This window comes from Caenorhabditis remanei, chromosome V (genome assembly GCF_010183535.1).
Source record: "Caenorhabditis remanei strain PX506 chromosome V, whole genome shotgun sequence".
NCBI lineage: Eukaryota > Metazoa > Nematoda > Chromadorea > Rhabditida > Rhabditidae > Caenorhabditis > Caenorhabditis remanei.
The window spans coordinates 9,756,357-9,777,909 of NC_071332.1; the positions used below are offsets into that span (position 1 = coordinate 9,756,357).

The following is a 21,553-nucleotide window of genomic DNA, read 5'->3' on the forward strand; positions in this document are numbered from 1 at the left end:
GAGCTCACGAGAATCTTCGAATATCATACATCAAAAAAGGAACCATTCGGAAAAAAATCTTCACCGGATGTCATGTTGAATCCCTGACCCCATCTGTTTTCTTCTTCTAGAACCAGTAATTTTTGTGTGGATTAACTGAAGAGATCTAACATGTTATGATGGAAGACAGGGTAATGAGGAGGTGTCAACACATCCTTCTGAAGAAAAATGAAGATGTTCAAAAAAGGAAAAAAAAAGAAGGGAAAGGGGACTGGAAGACATTTGGATAATTCAAAAAGAAAAAAAACATAATAACTGGAAAGCAGAGAAAACGAATGTTGAGAAAAAACGGGGCTGTTCTTTCTGTCTTCTTTTAGAAAGAAAACTGAATTCGAAGAATCTCTTCGTTAGTTTTTTACGAGAAATGAGCTAGATTAATAGGTGGTGAGAAGAAGGCGGAGAAATGACGAAACGTTTGGAAATAAAAGAATGGGAACGTTCAAAGTAATGGAAGACAGAATGAGAAACCGAGGGACTTCTTCTGTGTAATTACAGTGCAATTTAATCAGATCAAAAAGTTACAAAGACTCAATTAGGTTCGTAGAGAGTTTTGCAGACTTTTCCAAGATCGGAGAAACCCGAGTCTTGTCTACTGCATTCAGGATTTCCTACTTTTCAAAAAATGAGTCAAACTAGTTTTCCGGTTGCCAAGAAGAATTGCGAGCATACATCAAGTGTTTTTTTCCTAAATTTTCTGTTATTCTCACCAAAAAAGAATCCCACGGATCCAATTTTTTGTATGACAAACCATTGTCAGAAGCTTTGAGATTAATTGGGAACAACGCCGTTCTGATTCAGAGTGGACTAATTTCTTTCGAAATGAAAAAAAGAACACGTCAAAAAAAGTGCTCCGACTGGCTGGATATCTGTGTCCGTCCCGTCTGCAATCGGTTGTTGTCCCCCCGAGGGAACGATATGTATGAAGCAAGAAGTCAAAGAGAAATGTACACCGACACACTCATCATCGACACATTTGTCATGAGCTTCTATTTCTCCGCGAGTCTTTTCTCCTGAGCTTCTTTTCGAACATCTTGGCGCTGTTCCCTCTGGAGCCACTGGCCGCCAACATGACATTTTCTGAATTATGAGAAGGAAAACGAAAAAGTGGTGGAGAAAATTGAGAAGAGAATTGAGAGGATTTGATGAGAAGTGAATGACCAGAAGGGATTGGGTTACCGTATTAGGTGGTACCAGTTGAGAAGAGTTTTTGATGAGAGTTTGAAGAAGCCAATGTTGGAATTTGAATAGTAAAAAACGACGAATTTCAGGAAATTCGATATGAAAAGCAATGTTCAGTTTTATTTTGAGACAAACAAACAACTGCAACTAGAGATGCGTGGTTCCAGATTGGTAAATGACCACATAGGGAATCAAAAAGGGTTTAAAGAGAACAGAAATTGGGATGGATAGAAAAAGATAACTAGGGAAACCTGTGTCAGGCTAAAGCTATTTTAATAGAATCAGGAAGATTCAAAAAGATATACTAGCCAGCAAGATACTTGCCTAAAATGAGTCTGAAAATTTACATTGACCGTGGACTGAACACTGTTAACTGATGACTTCTAGCCACACCTCTCGGCATTGTAAGTGAAATTCAGTACTTTGGTGGCTTAAAGATCTTGACTGCATGAAGAGAACAACAGTAATTATCGAGAAATGTACTTTCACTTCGTTTTTAATTCGAGTAATCTCATTTTTACTCTTCCTTCTCCGTTTTACTCTCTTTCTCCTTTTTTCCAATTGCACAATCTAATGAATATTTACTTGTTCTTCTTCCTCTTCCTTCTTCTTTTTTCTAGCTTCCAATAATGCTTCGTCTCCTCTCCACACAAAGTTGCTCATAGAACACATGGAGATATGAAGGAGAGAATAAAAAAGTACACAGATGTGACACACAAGATCATTCTTATTTTTTGTCTTCGTTTCCAATTCGTCATTGTTCACTCGATAAATAATACATAAATCAAGTAGTCAGCTGGATGGAACGAGAAAAAGAAAGGATGGGTCGTTCGCGGAAGTATTGGAAAGAATGAGAAGAAGAAAAAAAAAGATCGAATTAGATGGACCAATGACAAAGAACTCGGGTAAGACTTTTGAATGATGGTGGAAAAAGATCAAGAAAAGTTTATGAATCAACAGGGGAAACAAATCGGAGGACAGGAAAAAATCTGACCTTTTTCAGGGAATATATCTCATATCGAATCTCCACTTTTCAAGCAGTTTGTCACTTCCACTTCACCGAAAAACCCTTTGGTGCGTTGTTCCTTATGTTATATCCAAATTTGAGCTGAGCCTTCTATGTAGTCCAGGACAACCCCACTCATTAAATAATTGAATTACGGATTTTTGGATTTGCACTAAAAAACAAGAAGCGTCGTTTCTGAGCAAAGAATGCGCGTAGGAGAGCATCGCTCAAGAAGATGTAGGTGAATACGGAATGATGCCCTTTGACCATTTGATGGAGAGCACTAAAGAAAAGCTAAAGATAGATAATGGGTTTGGAAACAGAGAACGAACGGAAATTATAAAACTGGGAAGGCAGGATTTTGGATGGAGAAATAAGTAAAGTGTGAAGATTGTCGATCTATTCTTTTTCATGCTTTTAGTTCTGCATATTTCAACGATCAAACAAGACGAGCACGAAACGATATAGAAAATGCACCGGATGTCAACTTAATTAGAAGGATGGATGTACCTTACTCCGCAAGGTTTAGAATTCTTTTCATTCTACACACAGTGAATAATTCCATACTTTTCATTTTTCTGATGGTCCGATTTATCCGGAAACACCAAGTGGGATTCTTGTCTTTCAATCAGTCTCACTGATCTTCATATTTTCATAAATCTTCGAATTTAGACTTACTGTAATCGTCCACTTCCAAATGATCGGATGCAGACGGGATTTTTGTTTTGTATCTGAAATTAAGAAATTTTTGGATGATAACCCTTGAAAAGGAAGAATAAGAGGAACGGATGAACAAAGAAAGAATATCATGAGATCAACACAAATAAGAATAAAAAAAGAAAAGAAGAAGGAGATGGAGACGTTGTTTTTTGGTTCCAGAAGGTCTGAAGTGTGACGAAAAGAGGGAAGAGAGAATAAATTGGAATCTGAATATTTTGGAATGAAGAATTTAGACGAGAGCCACTTGGAGCAAAAGTTCTATGTGAGTCAGAACGATTTCAGAACTTCAATAGAAAATTGAAACTGAAATCTCATAAATTTTGTGTTTTCGAGTAATCAAGTCTCAATGGGAATTAATTGAACTTTCATTACACCGACAAATCATGCAAATTCGGTCAAAAACTGATAAAAGATTTTGGGAAAAACAAGATGACAGTAATCAGAGTTGGCGTTTGTTGAGAACAATATTTCTATTAGAAACCGGAATTCATCTTTGAATCTTCATATATTATCGTTGAGATGATTATTCATGAACTCCAGTATCGTAAATCCGGATAATCGTGAATTTGATCCATATATCAGAACACCAACGTCAGAAGAAAAGGGTATTCAAGTACGTGATAAGAAGAAGAAACCGAGCTCAAATCCACTTTAGTTCCTATGAAAAATCAAAAAAATTTTAAACTAAAACATTCATAATGATCAGAAAAGTTATGTTCAGATTGTCTCCTGAGTTCGTGAGAGTTAAAAAGGACATCGCCTCACATTTTCCATTCTGTCGCAATTTCAATTCATAATGATTAACAATTCACACACGGGCAGCAAAAAAAAACTTTGAAGATGATTTCTTGTTTATATGAATCAATCATCATCGTCATGTTTCATTTCATATTGACAGAACTTCAAAGTGTAAAGTGAGAGATCTTTGAAAGATGAACACGTTTTTAGATTTTTTGAGAAAGTTCTTTTTTGAAGTCGAGCAAATCTCAGAGCTCTCGAAAATAAATTTCCCCAGTTTTCCAGCGTTTGAAGAAATAAAAAGAGTGACAAGCCGGGGAGATCCACCCATTTGATCTACTCTAATCTCACTATTCCTTTCCGTTTTCCTCTCTATTTCTAAATTTTCTGAATAATTCCTTCAGGCGAAATGAGAAGTACGAATTGAGCAGGTGGTGGGTGTGAATGAGTTCGGAATGAATGAAAAAAGGAAGAGCAAACGATTAGAAATATCTTGAACTGAAAATGTATTGTTAGCTCAAAAATGGGTGTGTATGGATGCCCTTTTTGTTTTTCTGTTTTTGAATTCTTCAGAAAAAAAGAGAGAGAGAACGTATGAAAATGAGGTGGAATGAGAGAGTTTTAATTTAAGAAGGGACACCGAATAGCATACTTGCAACGGGCCGGGCCGGCCTGGCCCGGCCCGGCCCGGTCGGCCCGGGTCACAGTACAAAAATTTGAAAATTTGAATTTTTTTGAAATTTTTTTGATTTTTTCGCAAAAAAGTCGAATTTTCGACTATGTTTTTACATATCGATAAAACTCAAGTGTACATAGGATTTTTGACTATTTTTGATGAAAATTTCAAAAAATTTCGAAAAATTTTGTGAAAAAATTGTGCTCATTTTTTGACTCCGGGCCGACCGGGCCGGGCCGGGCCGGGCCGACGGGCCGAGCCGGGCCGGGCCGATATTTTGCAAGTCTGCCGAATAGTAGTCACGTCCTGACGAGAATGTTGAGATGATTGTATGAGAGGAAATGAATCAGATAATGAAAAGTTTTTGGGTTTCACTGAATCAGCAGAAGGAAATGGAAACTTAAACTATGATTGTTATGAAAAATTCCAATTTTAAGAATTTTATTTTCAGGTAAGATGAGGTCAGTTATTGACTAAAAAAAAGAATTTGAATAACATAGAATATCCATAAGGTTCTAAAATCAGCAACTTCGAGCAGCCTCAACGAGCCTCAAGCCTCAATGTCTTATTATCTACACGTTTTCTGCATATTTATGAATAAAAGTTTATTGAAAAAAACGTATTCAAAACTTTGATCATGATTATTCATTCTTTTTATATCTAACTTCAACATTTCTCTACATTTTCTAGCAAGATAACTCTTTTTTTGAGAAAACAGATAACTCGTGATCGAGTTCTACAAGACTAGGCTGCAAGTGAAGAAGGATTTCTTGTCATTTCAGTTTTGAGCAAAAACACAACAAAAGTGATACTGCATAAATAATTCAACTATCCGGGCTTTGTTTAGCCTCATCTCAAGTCAATGATTGGTTTCAGACGAGATGGAGAAATGGAATTTGAACAACAATGAATGAGAAGTAAATGGAAACTGGGAGAAAAAGTAACAAGATTCAACATACGATCATCTCAAATATTTATTCTAGAAACCAATAGACATTTGATATCCAATTTCCTGATCTAGTCATGTTTTGTAAATGAACCTGTCAAAACCAAAAAAAGCTCAACATTATTGATATCAGATTTCATGAGAATAGATTTCTTGTTTCTTTTTGATCCAGTAAAAGTTTTGATCTTTTTTATGTTGATTCTTTTCAGAACAACAATTATGTAGAATTTCGAATAGGAAGTGTACATATTTATAGAATGAACAAAAAGCGGGAAGAAGAAGAGTAAGGTGGTCTTGAAGACGTGCTCTTGGAGCATACGATGAATGAAAAGATAGATCAAAGAAAAAGATTTGGAAAAAGAAGTGAAGAAAGATTGTTATAAAATGAAATTGAGGTCAAACATCTGGGAAAAGAAACATGGAAATGGGTACATAATGAGGACTTTTTGAAACAGAATTTATCGTTCCACCCTTTTTCAAAACAGTACCCCAGTTGCTGTAACTGTCATATCTCATTTTTCTACTTTCTACCAACAGAAGACTCTTCTATTCAATCGAATTCTTTTTTTCTTTTCAAGTATTTTCAAGTAAACATGGGTCAAAATTTTGGCCGTCTTAGTTCAACAACGTCATCTTACAAGAAAAACAAGCACGTGTGGTCCCAAATAATAAAATTCGAAAAACTACTAAAGAAGCTAAAAATAAAGATATTCTTGCAAGAAAAAACAAATAAAAGTTAGGTGATGAACTGGTAAGAGCCTGAGGAAAAAGACGTTCTCTATCTTATTTCCTATTTCCTTTTTCTTCTTCTCTTAATCCACCAATTCAAATTGGTATTCATTTTAAGTGAGTTTTCGGGGGGTGATGCCTTTCGATGAGATCAATTTGTCACAGAAAAAGAGACGCCGTATGGATTACGGTAGAATGCGTCATTTGGAAAGTTGGGAAGAAACTTGGAAGAGATGAACTCAAAGAAGACGTCATCAGTTACTGCAGACCATCTAATACTCTGCAATTCTGAAAACCCCAGAATAAAGAGATTGGATAAAAAGAGAAAAAAAGAAAAAGAGATAATAAACATTGAGTATTTCGAATTAATAAAACATGGTCTGAGTTAAGAAAAAAAAGTTAGGATGTAGCGGTGATAAAAAAGTTATTGAGCATTACCCTCTTACCCTCTTACCCTCTGTCAACTTCTTTTCTCTTTCTTTCTGAGTTTTCCTTTAGTTTTAGTCTCATAATTTTCTGAAGTAGATGAGTCGATTGTTTAAAGAGAAAGGAGAAAGGAAGAAGAGTTGTGTCTAACAAGATGGATCCAAAGAATGTGTGGTACGGGAAGGAGAAAGGGATTAATTAGGAGAGGTTTCCAAGAAGGACAATTCGAAGATCTAAGATTGGGGGTGGATTTGAGTTTATATGATCAACAAGTAAACGACGAGGTATGATCAAGTTTTGAAAAAAGAGTTCCAAAATGACTCAAATGTGCAGTCTCTATTTCACAACACTTGGTGTTCCTCCCAACCACCCACTTTGAACTCTCTCAGAAACCCTACCAAACAACTACTTTCAAAAAACATTTCAATTCAATCCATCAAAAGAAAGCAACAAAAATTATTACGAAACAAAGGAAAAGAAAAAGGCGTAACAACTTTAGGAAGGCTGCTGAATCTCTCTGTAATCCTTCTCTTTTTCTTGCAATGCACTGAAATTTATGATGATCCGCCTCGTTTTGTTCACGCCTGAAATGTGTTCAAAATGACAGACAACATGCGACAAGTTGCGATTAAAGAAGGGGATTCATCAGAATTGGAAAAAGAAAAAAGAAGGTACTTTCTAGTATTCGGATGCAATTTTTATATCTGAGAAGGAAGAAGGATATACGGGATATATACGGGGGTTCATATGTCTATTTGTGTTTTTGATTGACATGGTAACAACATGTTCGCGTGGACACTTATCAAACATTCGGTGAAAACTTCTATTCCGAAATTTACGATGACTGAAATAGTAGTGGTATAGGCAACAAATTAAATGCGTCACTTTCACTTGGAGCACACCTAATCCCTCCTCTCTACTCCTGATGATGATGATGTTTCTAGAAAAAAGTGTACGGAAGAGCAGATGGAATAGGAAAAGTGAAGAATGTTGGTGTCTCTGCAGAAAGGAAAAAAGAAGGACCGAACACGCGATCATATGTTAATCGGTCCATTGGGAACAGACCGGCTGGATGGCGACGTTGAAGTCGATAAGTGGGGTGAAGAGCATGAAACATGTTACAAGTTTGAATAAGAGAAAGACCGCCCGAGTTGTTTCTTTTTGCTGAGAGTGGATGAAAAAACACTTGAAGACTCACGAGATGGAACAAAAAGAAAAGAAGAAGCCACGTCATTATGCGGCGACGAATGGGATGCGAAACGATTTGAGCAGTGGATCAGAGACTATGTGTGAGAGCGTTCAGATCTTTGGGAATACCTGCGCCGAGGAAAGCAATTACCATTTCTAGTGAACTATCTTCGAGAACAGTTCATTCTTCTTTTCTTCGATTATTGTTTTTCTTTAGTTTCCTACTACAATTTCTTGCCTAAACTTGTCGAGTGCAGGCGTCTTTTTGACGTAAGTCATCACCGACCAGCTTCACCTGTCAAATACACTTGTTGATTTGATTCAATTCTGATGTTTCTTCTTCATTTTTAGGACAAAAATCAATCTAAGAACAGTAATTTTAATGAAAAATACAGACAAGTAATACACGCATCGGGTGGAGATGTCATTGGCAAATCACGAGAAACTGAGGTAAAAGGATAAGTCGTGGGGAAGAGAAATGAGAATGTAAATACAATATATGCATTTTTTAGAAACTATGAGTTTTCAAGAAAGATGAATAGTTTCGAATGATTTAACAGGTATGTGACAAATTGGACACAAAAGTGGAATTTGTTTCTGGAAAGCTTCGTTGCACCGTTCACAAAGACAGAGATGATTGCACGGGCGGAGGAGGACTCGTTTGTCAGCCAGTTTACATAGACAACATTGAAGACGTGTTTCGTTGAGCGACGCTTCGATCGATCTGAAAATGACAGATTGTGAAGGTGGAATTCAGTAGTTTCTATGAAAATTATGACTTGTTTAATGAAAAAAAGAGAAGTTCAGAAAGTTCGTCATTTATATGAGGCAAATACTCATTTACTACCTGCTCATTTACTACCACATGCTCAGTTACTACCTTACTCATTTACTACCATTACTCTTTTACTACCATTTACTCATTTACTACCGTTTGCTCATTTACTACTATTACTCATTTACTACTTTTTACTCATTTACTACTTTAGAGCGATATGCTGGAATTCACTTTTCACCATTCTCTTAGGCTTAGGTTTCTTAGAAATTTGGAAAAAATTGACGAAAACGGTTATTCATCGTATTTGTCAATTGTTTTCCGAATTTCAAAGAACCCTAAGCCTAAGAGAGTGGTGAAAAGTGAAGTAGTAAATGAGCAGTACGGTAGTAAAAGAGTAAAAGTAGTAAATGAGCAAACGGTAGTAAATGAGTAAATGGTAGTAAATGAGTTGAAGTAGTAAATGAGTAAGGTAGTAAATGAGCAATTGGTAGTAAATGAGTATTTGCCTTTATATGATGAATCTTGCAAAAAAAAGAAATAGATTAATACGTTTCAAGAATAAAAACTCACTGAATACTACTCTTTTTCGAGGGTTTCGGACCATGAATTGCTTCGACAGTACGACGAATTGGAGCCGCTCTGAAAATATGCTTTGCGTTTTGCATTAAGGGCTAGCGACGAGGTTTAAATACCTGTTGTCGACTTTTTCAATGAATCCCAGAATAAATTTTATTGGATGAAGGAGAGCGCTGATAATTCTGGTGATAGTATGAACCTGAAAAAAAGTAAATTTCACAGCTACTTAAATTATGTGATTTTATTTCCTGTTTACCTGGGGAAAAATGAATCCGACTGTTGTGTATACAATTGAAACAGCGTAGGGAACAACCGTGTATAGAAGATAACTGATAAAGCTTTCACGTGGTGTTGATGATAGCCTTCGATAGACATAAAGCACAATTAACGTTGTAGATACAAAAAGAAACAATGATAACGAGGAAAATACCGGAAAGTTTGTGAAAAACCAGCTGGTTATCCGAACAGGAATTGTGACAAACCAATAAACGGGATAGATTAGTTTGAATATGTAATCGAATGCCGTACGAGAAGCTCGAAGAGCATCATCAGGTTCTTCTTCTTGAATTTCAGCCATTTTCGATTTTTGGAATTGACAGAATCTCGAAAAATTTTCCAGAAAATCTGAGAAAATTGTGAAATTGACAGTGGCCGAGAAAACGACCGCGGCTGAGAAAACCAAGCATTGTGTACTCCTCTCGGATAAGTCAAATAAATGTAATTTTTCTTTCTTTCAAACTTATAAATTTACAAATCCACATAAATTTTACTATTTTTTTAAAGAAAAATGATAACATCTAAACCTGAAAGTGTTCTTGTTTGGATGGCGAACCGTGGAAGTTATGTAGAAAGCATGCCAGGAACAATACTTCGAATTAAGAATGCTTCGAAATTCGGAGAAAATCTCTACGGTATTTAATAGGATTATGCTATTCATTTATTAAAGGCATCCGATTCACACAGGATTCAAAGATCAGCCTGGTGAGCTTGTGGACCTCAAATGGGATTCTCTCTTCAAGTTGCGACCAACACATGTTGAAATTGATTTCGGAAAAAATCCTTGCGATTCATTGGTTAACGTACTGGAAGAAAATTATGAGGATGAGCAAGTAAAGTTTTTCATTTATCTAGTACAAAATAAATATTTCTTTTTCAGATACGTGAATTCTTCGAAAGAGTGAAAGCAATGTCTCTGCACATGACTGACATTTCAGCGGACAGTCTACTAAAACTTATGAATAAGTTTACTTTACTTGCCGCATTCTCTTTCTCTGAAACTAAATTCTCAGTATCTGAGTGGTCTATTATCCTTAAACGACTATCAGAACTAAACTTACGAGGAATCGAAATTGCTGACAATATTCTGGATGAAGTTCGACAAAATTTAGATATTTCTCTGATGAAGTTGTCTGGAAACCCTGGAGTTGACGTGAATGAGTTCAAAAAAGGAATTGAATTTGTGACAGTGAAAGTACTTGCTGTACAAGAATTGAAATTTCTGGGAGAGACGGATGCTGAACAGCTTCTCGAAGTTCTTCCACAGTCGTAAGTCATGTCATTCTTTGCTTATTTCGAATCATAATGTCAACTGCTTTTTCAGATTCCCTCGCCTTCAAACACTCATTTGGGATTGGAACGTCGTTGATCCAGAATTAAATTTTGATGATAGAACCAAAAACATCTTGAAACAGCTTCTTGATGTTAATCAGAGACTGAATCTGGGAGCACTTGCAGTTGTTGCATATACACCAAACCCGGAAACGAAGGCATCAATTGAAGGAGTAGCGAGAACACTGAAAGAATCAATAAAAGAAGTTCAGTTGCATCAATTCGCTACGAAAGGACTTTCAGATGGAATGGCCAATTTCTCATTGATCGTAGCCGGAAAGAATGAAAAAGTTTTGAAAGAACTTGTTGAAATGTACGTAGTGGATCGTTCAACAATACCGCCTATGGGGTAAGAAATCCTCTCTTTTTCGCATTTTATTCGTTTAAAAAAATTCCAGAAAGTTACTCCGACTTTGCGAGGAAGACATTGTTCCGATATACCCCGCAATAACGATGGATTTTGGAGGATTCGATAAAACTCGAATTCGCCAATTATACACAAATCCGTCCGATTAATCGTTCGCTTTTTACATTTTTTTTGTTGTTTTAGTACTCATGTTTGCTTGTTATTTTCAAATTGTTTACACTTTGTTATTAAAAAGTTGGTTCTAAAATTATCTTTATATTTACACACAAGTGTTTTGGAGTGATGGCAAAGAAAACCGTTCTATCTACAAGGCAAGCACAGGGTTTACAGAGGAAAGTGAAACGAGTCAATAGTACCGGGAAGCTAAGCACGGGATACTTCATTAATAATGCAATTTTTGAATGGTTTCCAACCCCATGGTTTCTCGAGTCGTCCACGAAGTCCACGATGAAGACGATCACTCATAACAGCGAGGAACTCAGGATACGATAGTGTTCCATCATTATTTTCATCGAAAATTCGGAATATCATCGAGACAACGACAGGATCGAGCTCTTTTCCTATTGTACAACCAACAGCTCTCGCGAACTCCGGTTCCGACACAGGCACATTACTGTTGATATACAATCGGACAGCACTTTGAAATTCCGCCAAGTTGTTTAGGAATCGACTGAATGTCGCCCATTGGTGTAGAGTGATTCCTTGTTCATCATCAGCCGACTTTTCTTGAACTCGTTGAAGATATTTATGATAGTCATCCAAATTGACAATACTGTATCGAAGAATAAGACGAGCGAAGTCGACTGGCGAAATCGTGCTTTTTCCACGGGCAAACTCGTAAAACTCAATTTCCATGAGCTCTTCTTGCAAATTCTCGTAGAATCTGAAATAAGTTACATACATTTAAAAAGGGATATTGAGGCAAAATTACTGTTGGAATTCATCGAAACTAAGAGTTGCGTTTCCTCTTAGTCCAAATAAATGGAGAAGCAGTGTTGTGTCTTGCTTCCGGACCTCTTCTTCACTTTTCTGAAAATAATTTATGAGTATTAGTTATTCGCATTTTTGTGAAGTTTGCATGAACATGAACGAGTCGGGTGCCTGAAAGTGTCGCGGCTTTGGAAGCAAACATTCGAGCAATCTGGAAAAATTTGGGAAAAATTGTAAAACAACAAACACAAGGCTGTTGAAAAAAGGAAATCAAGGGAATAATTTAGTAAGAGAAGTGGGTAGAAAAGGAAAAGAAGAAGCGCGATATTTGACAACAAACAGACGGATAATGGATTGTGATAGTTATCAAAGAATAGTTTTGTAACTGTTTAGTTAGAAAACATTTTGATAAATAACACAATCTTACAAGGGAAAATATATTTTACAACATCATTCACGTCTTCAATCATGCAAACTTCCTTCTCTCTTCTGAATCATTTTCAATCTTACGGTGAACATAACAGCATATGAATCAGCTCCAGTGAATAGACGATCCGCACCGATGCGACTGACGGCGAAGTGATAATCGGCGGCATCGAGATGGCAAGACTAAACAACAGAGAAAAAGATAGATAAAGGAAAAGTTAAAGCTTTGTTTTTCTGTAAGCACTGTTGTGATGGTGATGAGTGAGAGTATGAGTTGGTGCAAACGCTTACATCTTGTACCTCATCGTCTTCTGAAGCTTTCGATGGCTGGACACGTGTTGTTGAGCGAAGTGAAGACGTTAGACTACGAATCTAAATTGTACGATTCTAAATGCTATATGGATTGAGTATGATCTCAAATAAAGATATAATAAATTTTGTGTTATGTTTTAAAGGTGGACTAAACTCAACTCCAATATTTTCATAGAATAAGGTATGAGTACCGGTGAGTTCATTTTCATATCGAAAAAATTTTAAAATTCGGTCTGGAACCCGCTGAGAGCGATCGCCGGTGAGTTTGGGCATTTCGGTGGCTGGTGAAAATTGGCGGTATGGCTCAGAAATTCGAGTTCAGTCGTATGTTCATTTGTTCATTTCCGTGAGTTCATCTTCATATTTCAAGAATTTTTCAATTCGGTTCATTCACCGCGGAGAACGAGCGGCAAAACAGTTTGGGCATTTCTGTGGGCGTGGAACATTCTAGAACTTTTTCGAAAATGTTGTTTTTTTCGAGTTTTCTTCGTTTTTTCTAACATTTTTGTAATAATTCTATCAATTTTTGCCGTTTACTTTCGAAATTATTGAAAGAAAACAACAAAAATGACCGAAAATAGCGTTAAAATTTGAAAAATTCAACATGGCCGAAGTCGAATTTCTAGGCCACCGAAATGCCCAAACTCACCGGCGATCGCTCTCAGCGGGTTCCAGACCGATTTTTAAAATTTTTTCGATATGAAAATGAACTCAACGGTACTCATACATTATTCTATGAAAATATTGGAGTTGAGTTTAGTCCACCTTTAATGGAAAGTCCGATATGTCAATTGAGAATAGGGGAATAAAAATGAAAAGGATAATTTCAAATTTTATGAACATAGCTAAAGTTATAACTAATTGAAAGCGATGGCGGGATGCAAAATGCAAAAACCTAATTGGATAATGATCGCGTGCTGGGGATATTTTCGAACAAAACATGAATTTTCAGAGATTCCATAAATGCATTCAGTTTCAAACTTTAAAATCAAATCATTTGTAATCAATGGGAATAAGCTTACTGATTTTATTGTTAACTCACACTTTCACTGAAAACAAAATTAGGATTTCTGAATACAAAAGCAAGCAAATATCGCACTTCTCTTCGCATTTCCTCTCCAAATGTTGCAAAAAATATAAGAGAAAAACAATCAAATACTTACCAGCATAAATTCATCTCGATCTATATTACCGTTGTCATCTTCGTCAAACATTAAAAATGCAATACGGAAAGCTGCTTTTGATTCTGAAAGCTATCAAAAAGTTAATTTAATTGAGGAGCGAGTGACTCTCACTTGTCAAAAGAGTAAGAAGAAATATATATTCAGAGTACGAAATTAATCCATTCTGATCCATCGTTCGGAAAAAATGTTTACTTCCACTTCGAAACGGTGGAGTCTTTTTGAGAATTCGTGTAACATCTTTTTCCTTTAAAACTCTTCGATAAACTCGTTCTCGTGGAGCATCCAGAGTGAGAGAATCAATGAAATCCATTGGACTCATGTAGATGACATCGTCAAACTCAACAGAGGCGAATTGAAGAAACCTTAGTTCTCTTTTTGTGAGCTTGTGATCGGTTTGAACATTGTGACGAGACGCGTCATCTGGCCCATCTGAGATTAAATTTATTTATTTATTTATTTAAAATACTATTAAATGAATTCAATATGAATACTTTCAAAGAGCATACCAAGAATTCCAGCTTTTGCAGTCCTTATCAATTCATAAGCTCCTAGTGAAGTTCCGATTCCAGCTGCAGCTAACACGGCAACACTTCTAGCCGAAGATCTTTCAATGATTCTTCCGGTAAGAATCTGATGTCGTTGTTTTGGTGAAAAACTCCAAACTCGAGAAAACGCTCGCTTCATCGATTTTCGCGAATGTCTGAAATATGTCCGTTAAGAACTCGCAAGAACGTCAGTTGTTTTTCGATTCAGCGTAATAATAAACAAGTTTCTCTCCTGCTGCTGCTGCTTCCCCTTTACACTATTCTTCTGAGCTTTTTTCATTCAATTCAATTTCAAGGTTTAGAATGTTGAAACGAGGTTTTCCTAATATTACGATTAAGTACTTGTTTGAGTTATCAACAGGCGTGAACAAAAAGATAAGAACTTGAGTGTCTGCAACAAATGAGAGTTGGTCGTTAAAGTTTTACAGATTGGGTGTCGAAACAAGCAGGCACATATGGTATGCGAAAGCTGAATATTTTAACGCAACACGAAAAATAAAAAAATGATGAAAAATTGAAAACGGAAGTCCCGATTTCAAGATTTTTGAGAAAGCATGAAATTAAAATCAAAAATATTGGGAAACTTTTCACTTGTCCGAAAAAAGTACACGGCAAGAGTTTCCTCGGCCACCAATGCCAGAAATACGCGGCTTTTCAAAATTATTTTTTCGTCAAAGGCGCTTCTTTTGTTTACCTCCTACTATGATGCTGTTTCCGCCATGTGAGTGTACATACTTCAATGACGGTGATTATTGGAATGTACCGATAAGAAAACGGTCGCTATCTGAAACTCAGCCAAGAGATTGGCACGTCCTCGACCAAACACACACACATACACACCCATTTTACTCATTTCTATCACAAGCGAGAAGGAAAAACTGTTTAGTTTTTAAAAAATGACTCGTCGCAATACTTCTGAAAGCGATGAACCACATCCGTTGCCGCGTGACAATATTCCTCAATATGATACTGTAGATGTGAGATTACTGTAGCTATTAGCTTTTAATACATAAGGTATTTAGGATATTGATGATTCGGATAATGTGACAGAAGTAGAAGTTAAATCTAACAGAGGATCTACAGTATCCGCACGGGCTCCACATGTGACAATTAAACAGGTAAGGCATAGTCGGAATATTCCCTCTCAGACTGAAGTTTTCAGGATGAAATAGATGATATAGGAGAGAGACAGGTTACTGTAATTGAGATCGCTTCTCAAAGAGGATCTTCCAGAAGAGTGGCACCCAAGAAAGTGAGTTTTCAACGTTTTTCTTTCTCAATTTCAGAATGCATTCAATATCAAAAACTACTTCAATACTCCAGGATTACGCTCCTTCTATTCCTCTTCCCGAACATCCAGCTCAACAATCTGGTCCCCCACCATCACAGAAACCACGGTAAGGGCTTCCATTGGAATTTAACATTTAGCATTAGTTTTTTAGACCCCAAAAAATTGCAAACCCGGAAATGGCATTCGACATGGGGGTCAACAACATTGCGCCTGTTCTAGTCCATAAAATGAATATGGATGATCGAGATCCATCCGACTCCGTGCAATATCTTAATGTTAGTTCTTTCTAGTAATTATTATTATACCTTCCAATGAATTTCAGACATCATTCTTCGAAGTTTTCGCTGAACCAAGTGAACAATATCACAGTATCGCATGTGTTTGGACGTTGTCTTTCAAAGTAAATATGACAATTATAAGCCCTTTAAATATGAGTTTTTAATGTTCAGATATTCGAAATCGTTCGAATCTACAGTTACAAAATTCTAACTCTAATATTTGGACTACTGATTGCACTTATTGGTGGATTTTTGTTTGCACTGTTTGCATTCCTGAACATCTGGATTTTCAGAGTTAGTTTATTCATTCAATTATCGGCAATACTCATCACACTTTCAGCCATTCCTCATTCTATCTCGCATGGCATTATCCCAAGTCGTTATGATCTGGCCAATGTTCCTGATTTATATTGTTCGTCCATTCTTCTATTCGGTTGGAGCTATCTTCTCCACCGCGCGTCTTCATACTTCGAGAGGAGAACAAGTGGCAGAGGTCTGGGAAAAACACGTTCATCATGTTTGAACGCTTCTTGGGCTTTCTAATTAAAAAAATGCTTTACGAATTTATAAAAACATTTAAATAAAGGTTTCATTTATTATAACAGTTTTCTACAAGCTTAAATTTGTATTGTAAGTTTTTTTGGTTCTTCAATTTAGTAATGGAAAGAGAAACCAAGACAGCTTGCGGAGTTTTTATGGAAAATCGGAACCGAATTTATTACATTTTTATGCTAGGAAACAGATTGTTACTTCGCAAAACTCTCCGTGATTCTCGTCTTCGAAAATTTAGCTTTTTTGTAAAATTTATTCTTTTTAACATTTTTAAGTCCGCAAAGTGACGTGTGCGTACGTGCAGACACGACACGCTACCGTAACCAGCTACATTTATCGACTTCATATTCTTTCTTTCTGGCGGAGTTCTTCCGACACGCTAATGAACTAATCATTTCTAATTTTTAGCGGATTTTGAACATAGTAAGTTTCTGGCGCTTTCCTTCCCGTGTCAACTTATTCAGTTTCAGACGCCGTATAAAGAATCGAATAACTGGCCGAACAGCTTCTCTTAAAAATAATGGTAACTTTTTCAGCTACTTGAACTAACTAAATCTGTAAACTTAAGTCAGCCGATTCATCACTGAGCCATGTCGATCTGGAATCTGATTCATCGTCAATTTATGACCTGACGTCTTCATTAGAGCATCGTAAAAAAGTCGACGACGAGTTTCAATTAGTGTTTCGGAAAGCACAAGACGCAATTAACAAAGGAATTCAACCGAGCTTGATTCCCGAAGGCAGTTCAGGATCTTATTTCGTCTATGGTTTAGAAGGAGAAATTCTCGGAGTTTTCAAGCCAAAGGACGAAGAACCATTCGCTTCTCTCAACCCAAAATGGCCGAAGTTTTTCCAGAGGTATTTTTACTTGTATTCTATTTTTGAAAAAAACGTCTTTTAGAATGCTCTGCTTCTGCTGCTTTGGACGCGCGTGTCTTATTCCCAACACGGGATATCTTTCTGAGGCAGCGGCAAGTATAGTCAGCGAAATGCTTCAGTTAGATGTGGTACCGACGACTCGAATTGTGAAACTTGCATCACCGTCATTTTTCTATTCTCGATTCTTCGGTCACTACGATGTTCGTCCGAAAGAAGGAAGTTTTCAACTTTATGTCAATGGATATGAAAGTGGAAACACAGTTTTCGCACGTTGGAATTATGACAAAAACCTGTTGAGTGATGAGGAAGAAGCCAAGTATGTCCATTTTCATGAGAATCGAGATAATAATTTTGTAAAAGCTTTCAGATTCCAACTTCTTTTCCAAAAAATGTGTATCGTTGATTATGTTATCAGAAATACTGATCGTCACATGGACAATCTTCTTGTTCGTCACGTACCAGGACACGAAATCAATCTGGCAGCAATTGACAATGGATTAGCATTCCCAGTTCGGCACCCGGAGTGTACTTCAAGATTTCGTTCATTTCCATTCCGTTGGTCAAATCTTCCTTGGGCACAGGCAGAATTTGATCAAACTCTTCGTCGCCACGTTATCTCGCTCTTAACACCACAATTTGTTCATCGACTTTGCGTCGATCTCAAGGTGAGCACTAAAATTTGAGTATATCAACATATTTTTTAATTAATCAGTCAGTTCTAGACCAAAAAAAATCGTCTGAATAATAGCTATGTCAAATGTGAAAATGACGCTATCATTGAAATTTCAGAAACTGTTCCGTCATGGAATCGCTAGTTCCAACTACATGCTCGTCAATAGTCAACTTCGTGTCGTCCGCGGACAAATTTGGAATCTCCGCCAGGCATTGATAGCAAACGAATCACCATGTGAGATGGCACGTCGAGAGCCGATTATTGTCAGTCGGAGGTAAGTTGTCATTGGGAGTTATTCCCATCAAAATGCTATATTCTCGTTTTCAGTTCAGACATCGAAATGCCCAACCCACCACCGCATCGTGGGATGATTGGTTTATTGTCAAGTCGCCTAGCTACTCCAACCAACAATTATGCTGACACTACGAAGACGGCAGTCGAATGTGATGAAGAGAAAAAAGTTCCAGAAAATCTGATAAACTTTTAACCGTTCGAATAAAATCAAATTAGTTTTATTTTATACTAGTTTTGATTGGCACATAGGTTGGAAAGTCTGGGGGATTCTGGAATTGCAATAAATAATGAGAGAGCATTTGAGAAGAGAAAAATGAAACAAATAGAAATAACAAGATGAGATTTTACAATGGTCGTTTGTATACGAAGCAGATAACACCGTCTTTTTGGGCTTCACAGTGCTCCGTCGTGCTAACAAGATATGTGAATCCAGTTGTTGAGCAGATGACGTCAACACTGCTGTCTGGGAATTGTTGTAGAGCATTCTCATGGATAGCTTTCTTTGATGCCAATGCATCATTAGCCGCGATGTTCTGAAATTTACAGATTAAAAGTTCAATTCAGATAATGATTCCAACAACAACTTACCGAGAGAACTAGCTTCTGCAGAATTTTACTGTTGCATTTCTCATCTGTGACTGCAGTCTTGGCAGCTCTCGCCTTGAAATCACCCGAACTAGCTGATTCATCATCTCCTCCGTCTTCCGTTGCAGCCTGTTCTTGAGCAGCAATCTCTTCACCGAGTTGAGCATCAAGTGGATTTGCTGTTGCTTCAACGGGAGTGGCGGGTGTCTGTACTGTCTCTAATTCTTCTTCAACTAGTTCAGTTGCATCAGTTCCTGGTACTTTTCTGCTTCGAAGCATGATGTATTTAATCGTTTGAGTGCATGGTTCTTTTGGTGAATGGAATACTTGATCTGCTGGTGGTTCTCCATCTGATTCTGTTGCTTCATCAACTTGTGCAGCTGTGGCTCCGGCAGCAGCGGCTCCACCAGAATATCCACCTCCACCACTAGAGTATCCACCTCCACTACTTCCTCCACTCGAATATCCACCACTGCTACTTTGACTTGAGTACCCTCCGCTATTTCCACCGCTTGAATATCCTCCACTTGATGGGAGAGGTGGTGGTGGTCCAGAATATCCAGCTGATGGAAGGGATACTGGCTGTCTTGCAAATCCACCTCCGCTGCCTCCAGATGCGTATCCACCTCCGCCGCCACCCCCGCAGCCGCCTGAAATATTTCAATACATTGGATCTGAATATTTTTCTTGAGATCTCACCTCCTCCACCACATCCGCCTCCGCCTCCGCCTCCACAGCCTCCTCCGCCACCTGAAATTGAATTTATTAGAGATGGAGTAAAAACGTTTTACTGTAAACACTGGTACACATTAAAAATAAAGAAATTGAACCTACCACATCCTCCACTATTCTGCACGTAGACTGGTTGAACTTGTGGACAGTATGCTGCTGGTGGAGCTGGACATGGTTGTGGTGGTGGACAGACTGGACAAGCTGGTGCTTGGGGACACTAAAATTTATGAAATGAACAAATAACAAAGATTTATTTTCGATAAATCCAAATTAGTATTTCAAAAAGCCTGAACTATGCGATTATTGTTTTCTGTAATAGATGTGTACGCTTATTCTACAGTATCCCTTTCAACAAATTTCCAGAAAACGGCTTGAGATATAAATATTCATATCAATTTATGCATTTCTAAATGTGCTTACACACCCAGAAAAGTTTCAAAGTTTCATAAAACTTACAGCTGGAGCACAACCACAACTTGGTGGCTGAGGTGTTCCACATCCACAACAGCAGCCTCCACCGCCACCACCTCCACCCATTCCGAAGAAGATGGCGTGACAGAGTGTTAAACCAGACACTGAGAGAAATAACAGTCGGAGCATCATCATCTTGATGAGGATGCGTGTAGTTGTTACAGTAATGGAGAAATATCTCTCGCGCTGCGACTGCTTCTTGCATATTTATATAGGAGATCTGTAGATGCCCGAGAGTCGCCTCCTCAACTGACCCAGATAGCGGTTCGGTTCGAAGCGCTACTAAGTTGTCTAGTTTCGATCAAACTGGTAATGTAATGGATGATGATGATCGCAACGGGAATCGGATCTTGAAGTGTTCTCCCTTTTCCTGCCTTCCTCATTATTTACTCGCTTATCACTTTCCCTGCTTTCCGCCCGAGAATGAGAAAAAGAACGAAAGAAAAATAACATCTTCTCCTTAGCCACAACTGATTTATTGGATGGATGGTACAAATGGACAGATATCATCTGAAACATTAAATGGATTACCAGTTATTGTTGTTACGAGATGAGATGAATGGATGAATGGCAGAATGAGACGGGACTAATTGTTCCATTCCGATCTCATTTCACTTTGTGATGGATTATACCCGAATATCCTTCATGATGCGTATTTCAGTTTTTTCAGAGATTTCGTAGAAGAAATATGAAAAGTAGTGTGTCATTGGTTCCTGTTTTCTGAATGATTGACGTCAGTTGGAAAGAGGTAAACGAGGAGGAAGAAAAAGGAACACGAAAGACTGAAAAACAATGACATGTGTCAGTTTGTACTATGCTCTGTGCTGATTCGCCAAGTGTTCCACATTTCTTGACGACTTGATGTAAATATGTCTGTTTCCGTAAACTCTAGTTTGGTTTCGGGTCTGCAATGTTTCCCGAGATCCTGGAATCTCCATCAATTATTGAGAACTCTGATCATATCTAGCCCTGTTTGACCTTTTAGATCTATCTGATGGTGACGTAATCACATGTTTCCTGTCCTCTAGTTCTCTACGTTGAATCATTTTGCTCCACTCGGTTCCGCTTCTTTTCATTTTATTACACAATGATCATTCTTCTTTTTTACGAAGTCACACATCACATGACTTGTCGGTTAAAACTTTAAAAGATACACCGTCTCTGACCACTTTAAATAACACAACCAAATATCTTATCGTTCACGTTGTGTTCAACGGAAAAAAAGAAAATCAATTCGTTCTTTCCTCGCTCAAGTACACACCACTTCTGACAGTGAGACGTGCGAGAGACAAAGTGAAAATGATAGACGCAGACAAAATAGTGATGCAAGTGCGCTCCAAAGTACATGTCGGAGCGATGCCATTCAGTATTTGACACGAAAAAATCATATGATCTCACTTGGTTCTCGGCCTGTTCTCTCCGTTT

At 37.5% G+C, this 21,553-nt stretch overlaps 6 protein-coding genes across 6 annotated transcripts; 3 read left to right on the plus strand and 3 right to left on the minus strand.

The window, feature by feature from the left end:
* Positions 1–8,172: 8,172 nt before the first annotated feature.
* Positions 8,173–9,578, minus strand: GCK72_018593 (uncharacterized protein; the record flags this gene model as incomplete). The annotated part of the gene is made up of 4 exons (XM_053732642.1): positions 8,173–8,371; positions 8,996–9,064; positions 9,118–9,200; positions 9,258–9,578. The coding sequence occupies 4 exons, from the start codon at positions 9,576–9,578 to the stop codon at positions 8,173–8,175; spliced, it is 672 nt and encodes a 223-aa protein (XP_053581555.1).
* Positions 9,579–9,788: 210 nt separating this feature from the next.
* Positions 9,789–11,125, plus strand: GCK72_018594 (uncharacterized protein; the record flags this gene model as incomplete). The annotated part of the gene is made up of 5 exons (XM_003114232.2): positions 9,789–9,912; positions 9,965–10,110; positions 10,158–10,546; positions 10,602–10,958; positions 11,008–11,125. The coding sequence occupies 5 exons, from the start codon at positions 9,789–9,791 to the stop codon at positions 11,123–11,125; spliced, it is 1,134 nt and encodes a 377-aa protein (XP_003114280.2).
* A 133-nt stretch (positions 11,126–11,258) lies between these two features.
* Positions 11,259–11,468, plus strand: GCK72_018595 (uncharacterized protein; the record flags this gene model as incomplete). The annotated part of the gene is made up of 1 exon (XM_053732643.1): positions 11,259–11,468. The coding sequence occupies one exon, from the start codon at positions 11,259–11,261 to the stop codon at positions 11,466–11,468; it is 210 nt and encodes a 69-aa protein (XP_053581556.1).
* On the minus strand, positions 11,340–14,512 carry GCK72_018596 (uncharacterized protein; the record flags this gene model as incomplete). The annotated part of the gene is made up of 7 exons (XM_003114295.2): positions 11,340–11,859; positions 11,908–12,005; positions 12,417–12,515; positions 12,624–12,704; positions 13,808–13,890; positions 13,940–14,257; positions 14,335–14,512. 7 exons carry the CDS (start codon positions 14,510–14,512, stop codon positions 11,340–11,342), a joined length of 1,377 nt encoding a protein of 458 aa, XP_003114343.2.
* Positions 14,513–15,269: 757 nt separating this feature from the next.
* GCK72_018597 (uncharacterized protein) lies at positions 15,270–18,533 on the plus strand (the record flags this gene model as incomplete). Its single annotated transcript, XM_003114315.2, has 13 exons — positions 15,270–15,350; positions 15,396–15,491; positions 15,536–15,625; positions 15,697–15,770; positions 15,816–15,939; positions 15,987–16,064; positions 16,114–16,236; positions 16,283–16,435; positions 17,063–17,352; positions 17,396–17,689; positions 17,741–18,038; positions 18,163–18,320; positions 18,374–18,533. The coding sequence occupies 13 exons, from the start codon at positions 15,270–15,272 to the stop codon at positions 18,531–18,533; spliced, it is 2,019 nt and encodes a 672-aa protein (XP_003114363.2).
* Positions 18,534–18,684: 151 nt separating this feature from the next.
* Positions 18,685–20,263, minus strand: GCK72_018598 (uncharacterized protein; the record flags this gene model as incomplete). Its single annotated transcript, XM_053732644.1, has 5 exons — positions 18,685–18,873; positions 18,929–19,575; positions 19,625–19,675; positions 19,760–19,874; positions 20,114–20,263. 5 exons carry the CDS (start codon positions 20,261–20,263, stop codon positions 18,685–18,687), a joined length of 1,152 nt encoding a protein of 383 aa, XP_053581557.1.
* Positions 20,264–21,553: the final 1,290 nt, after the last annotated feature.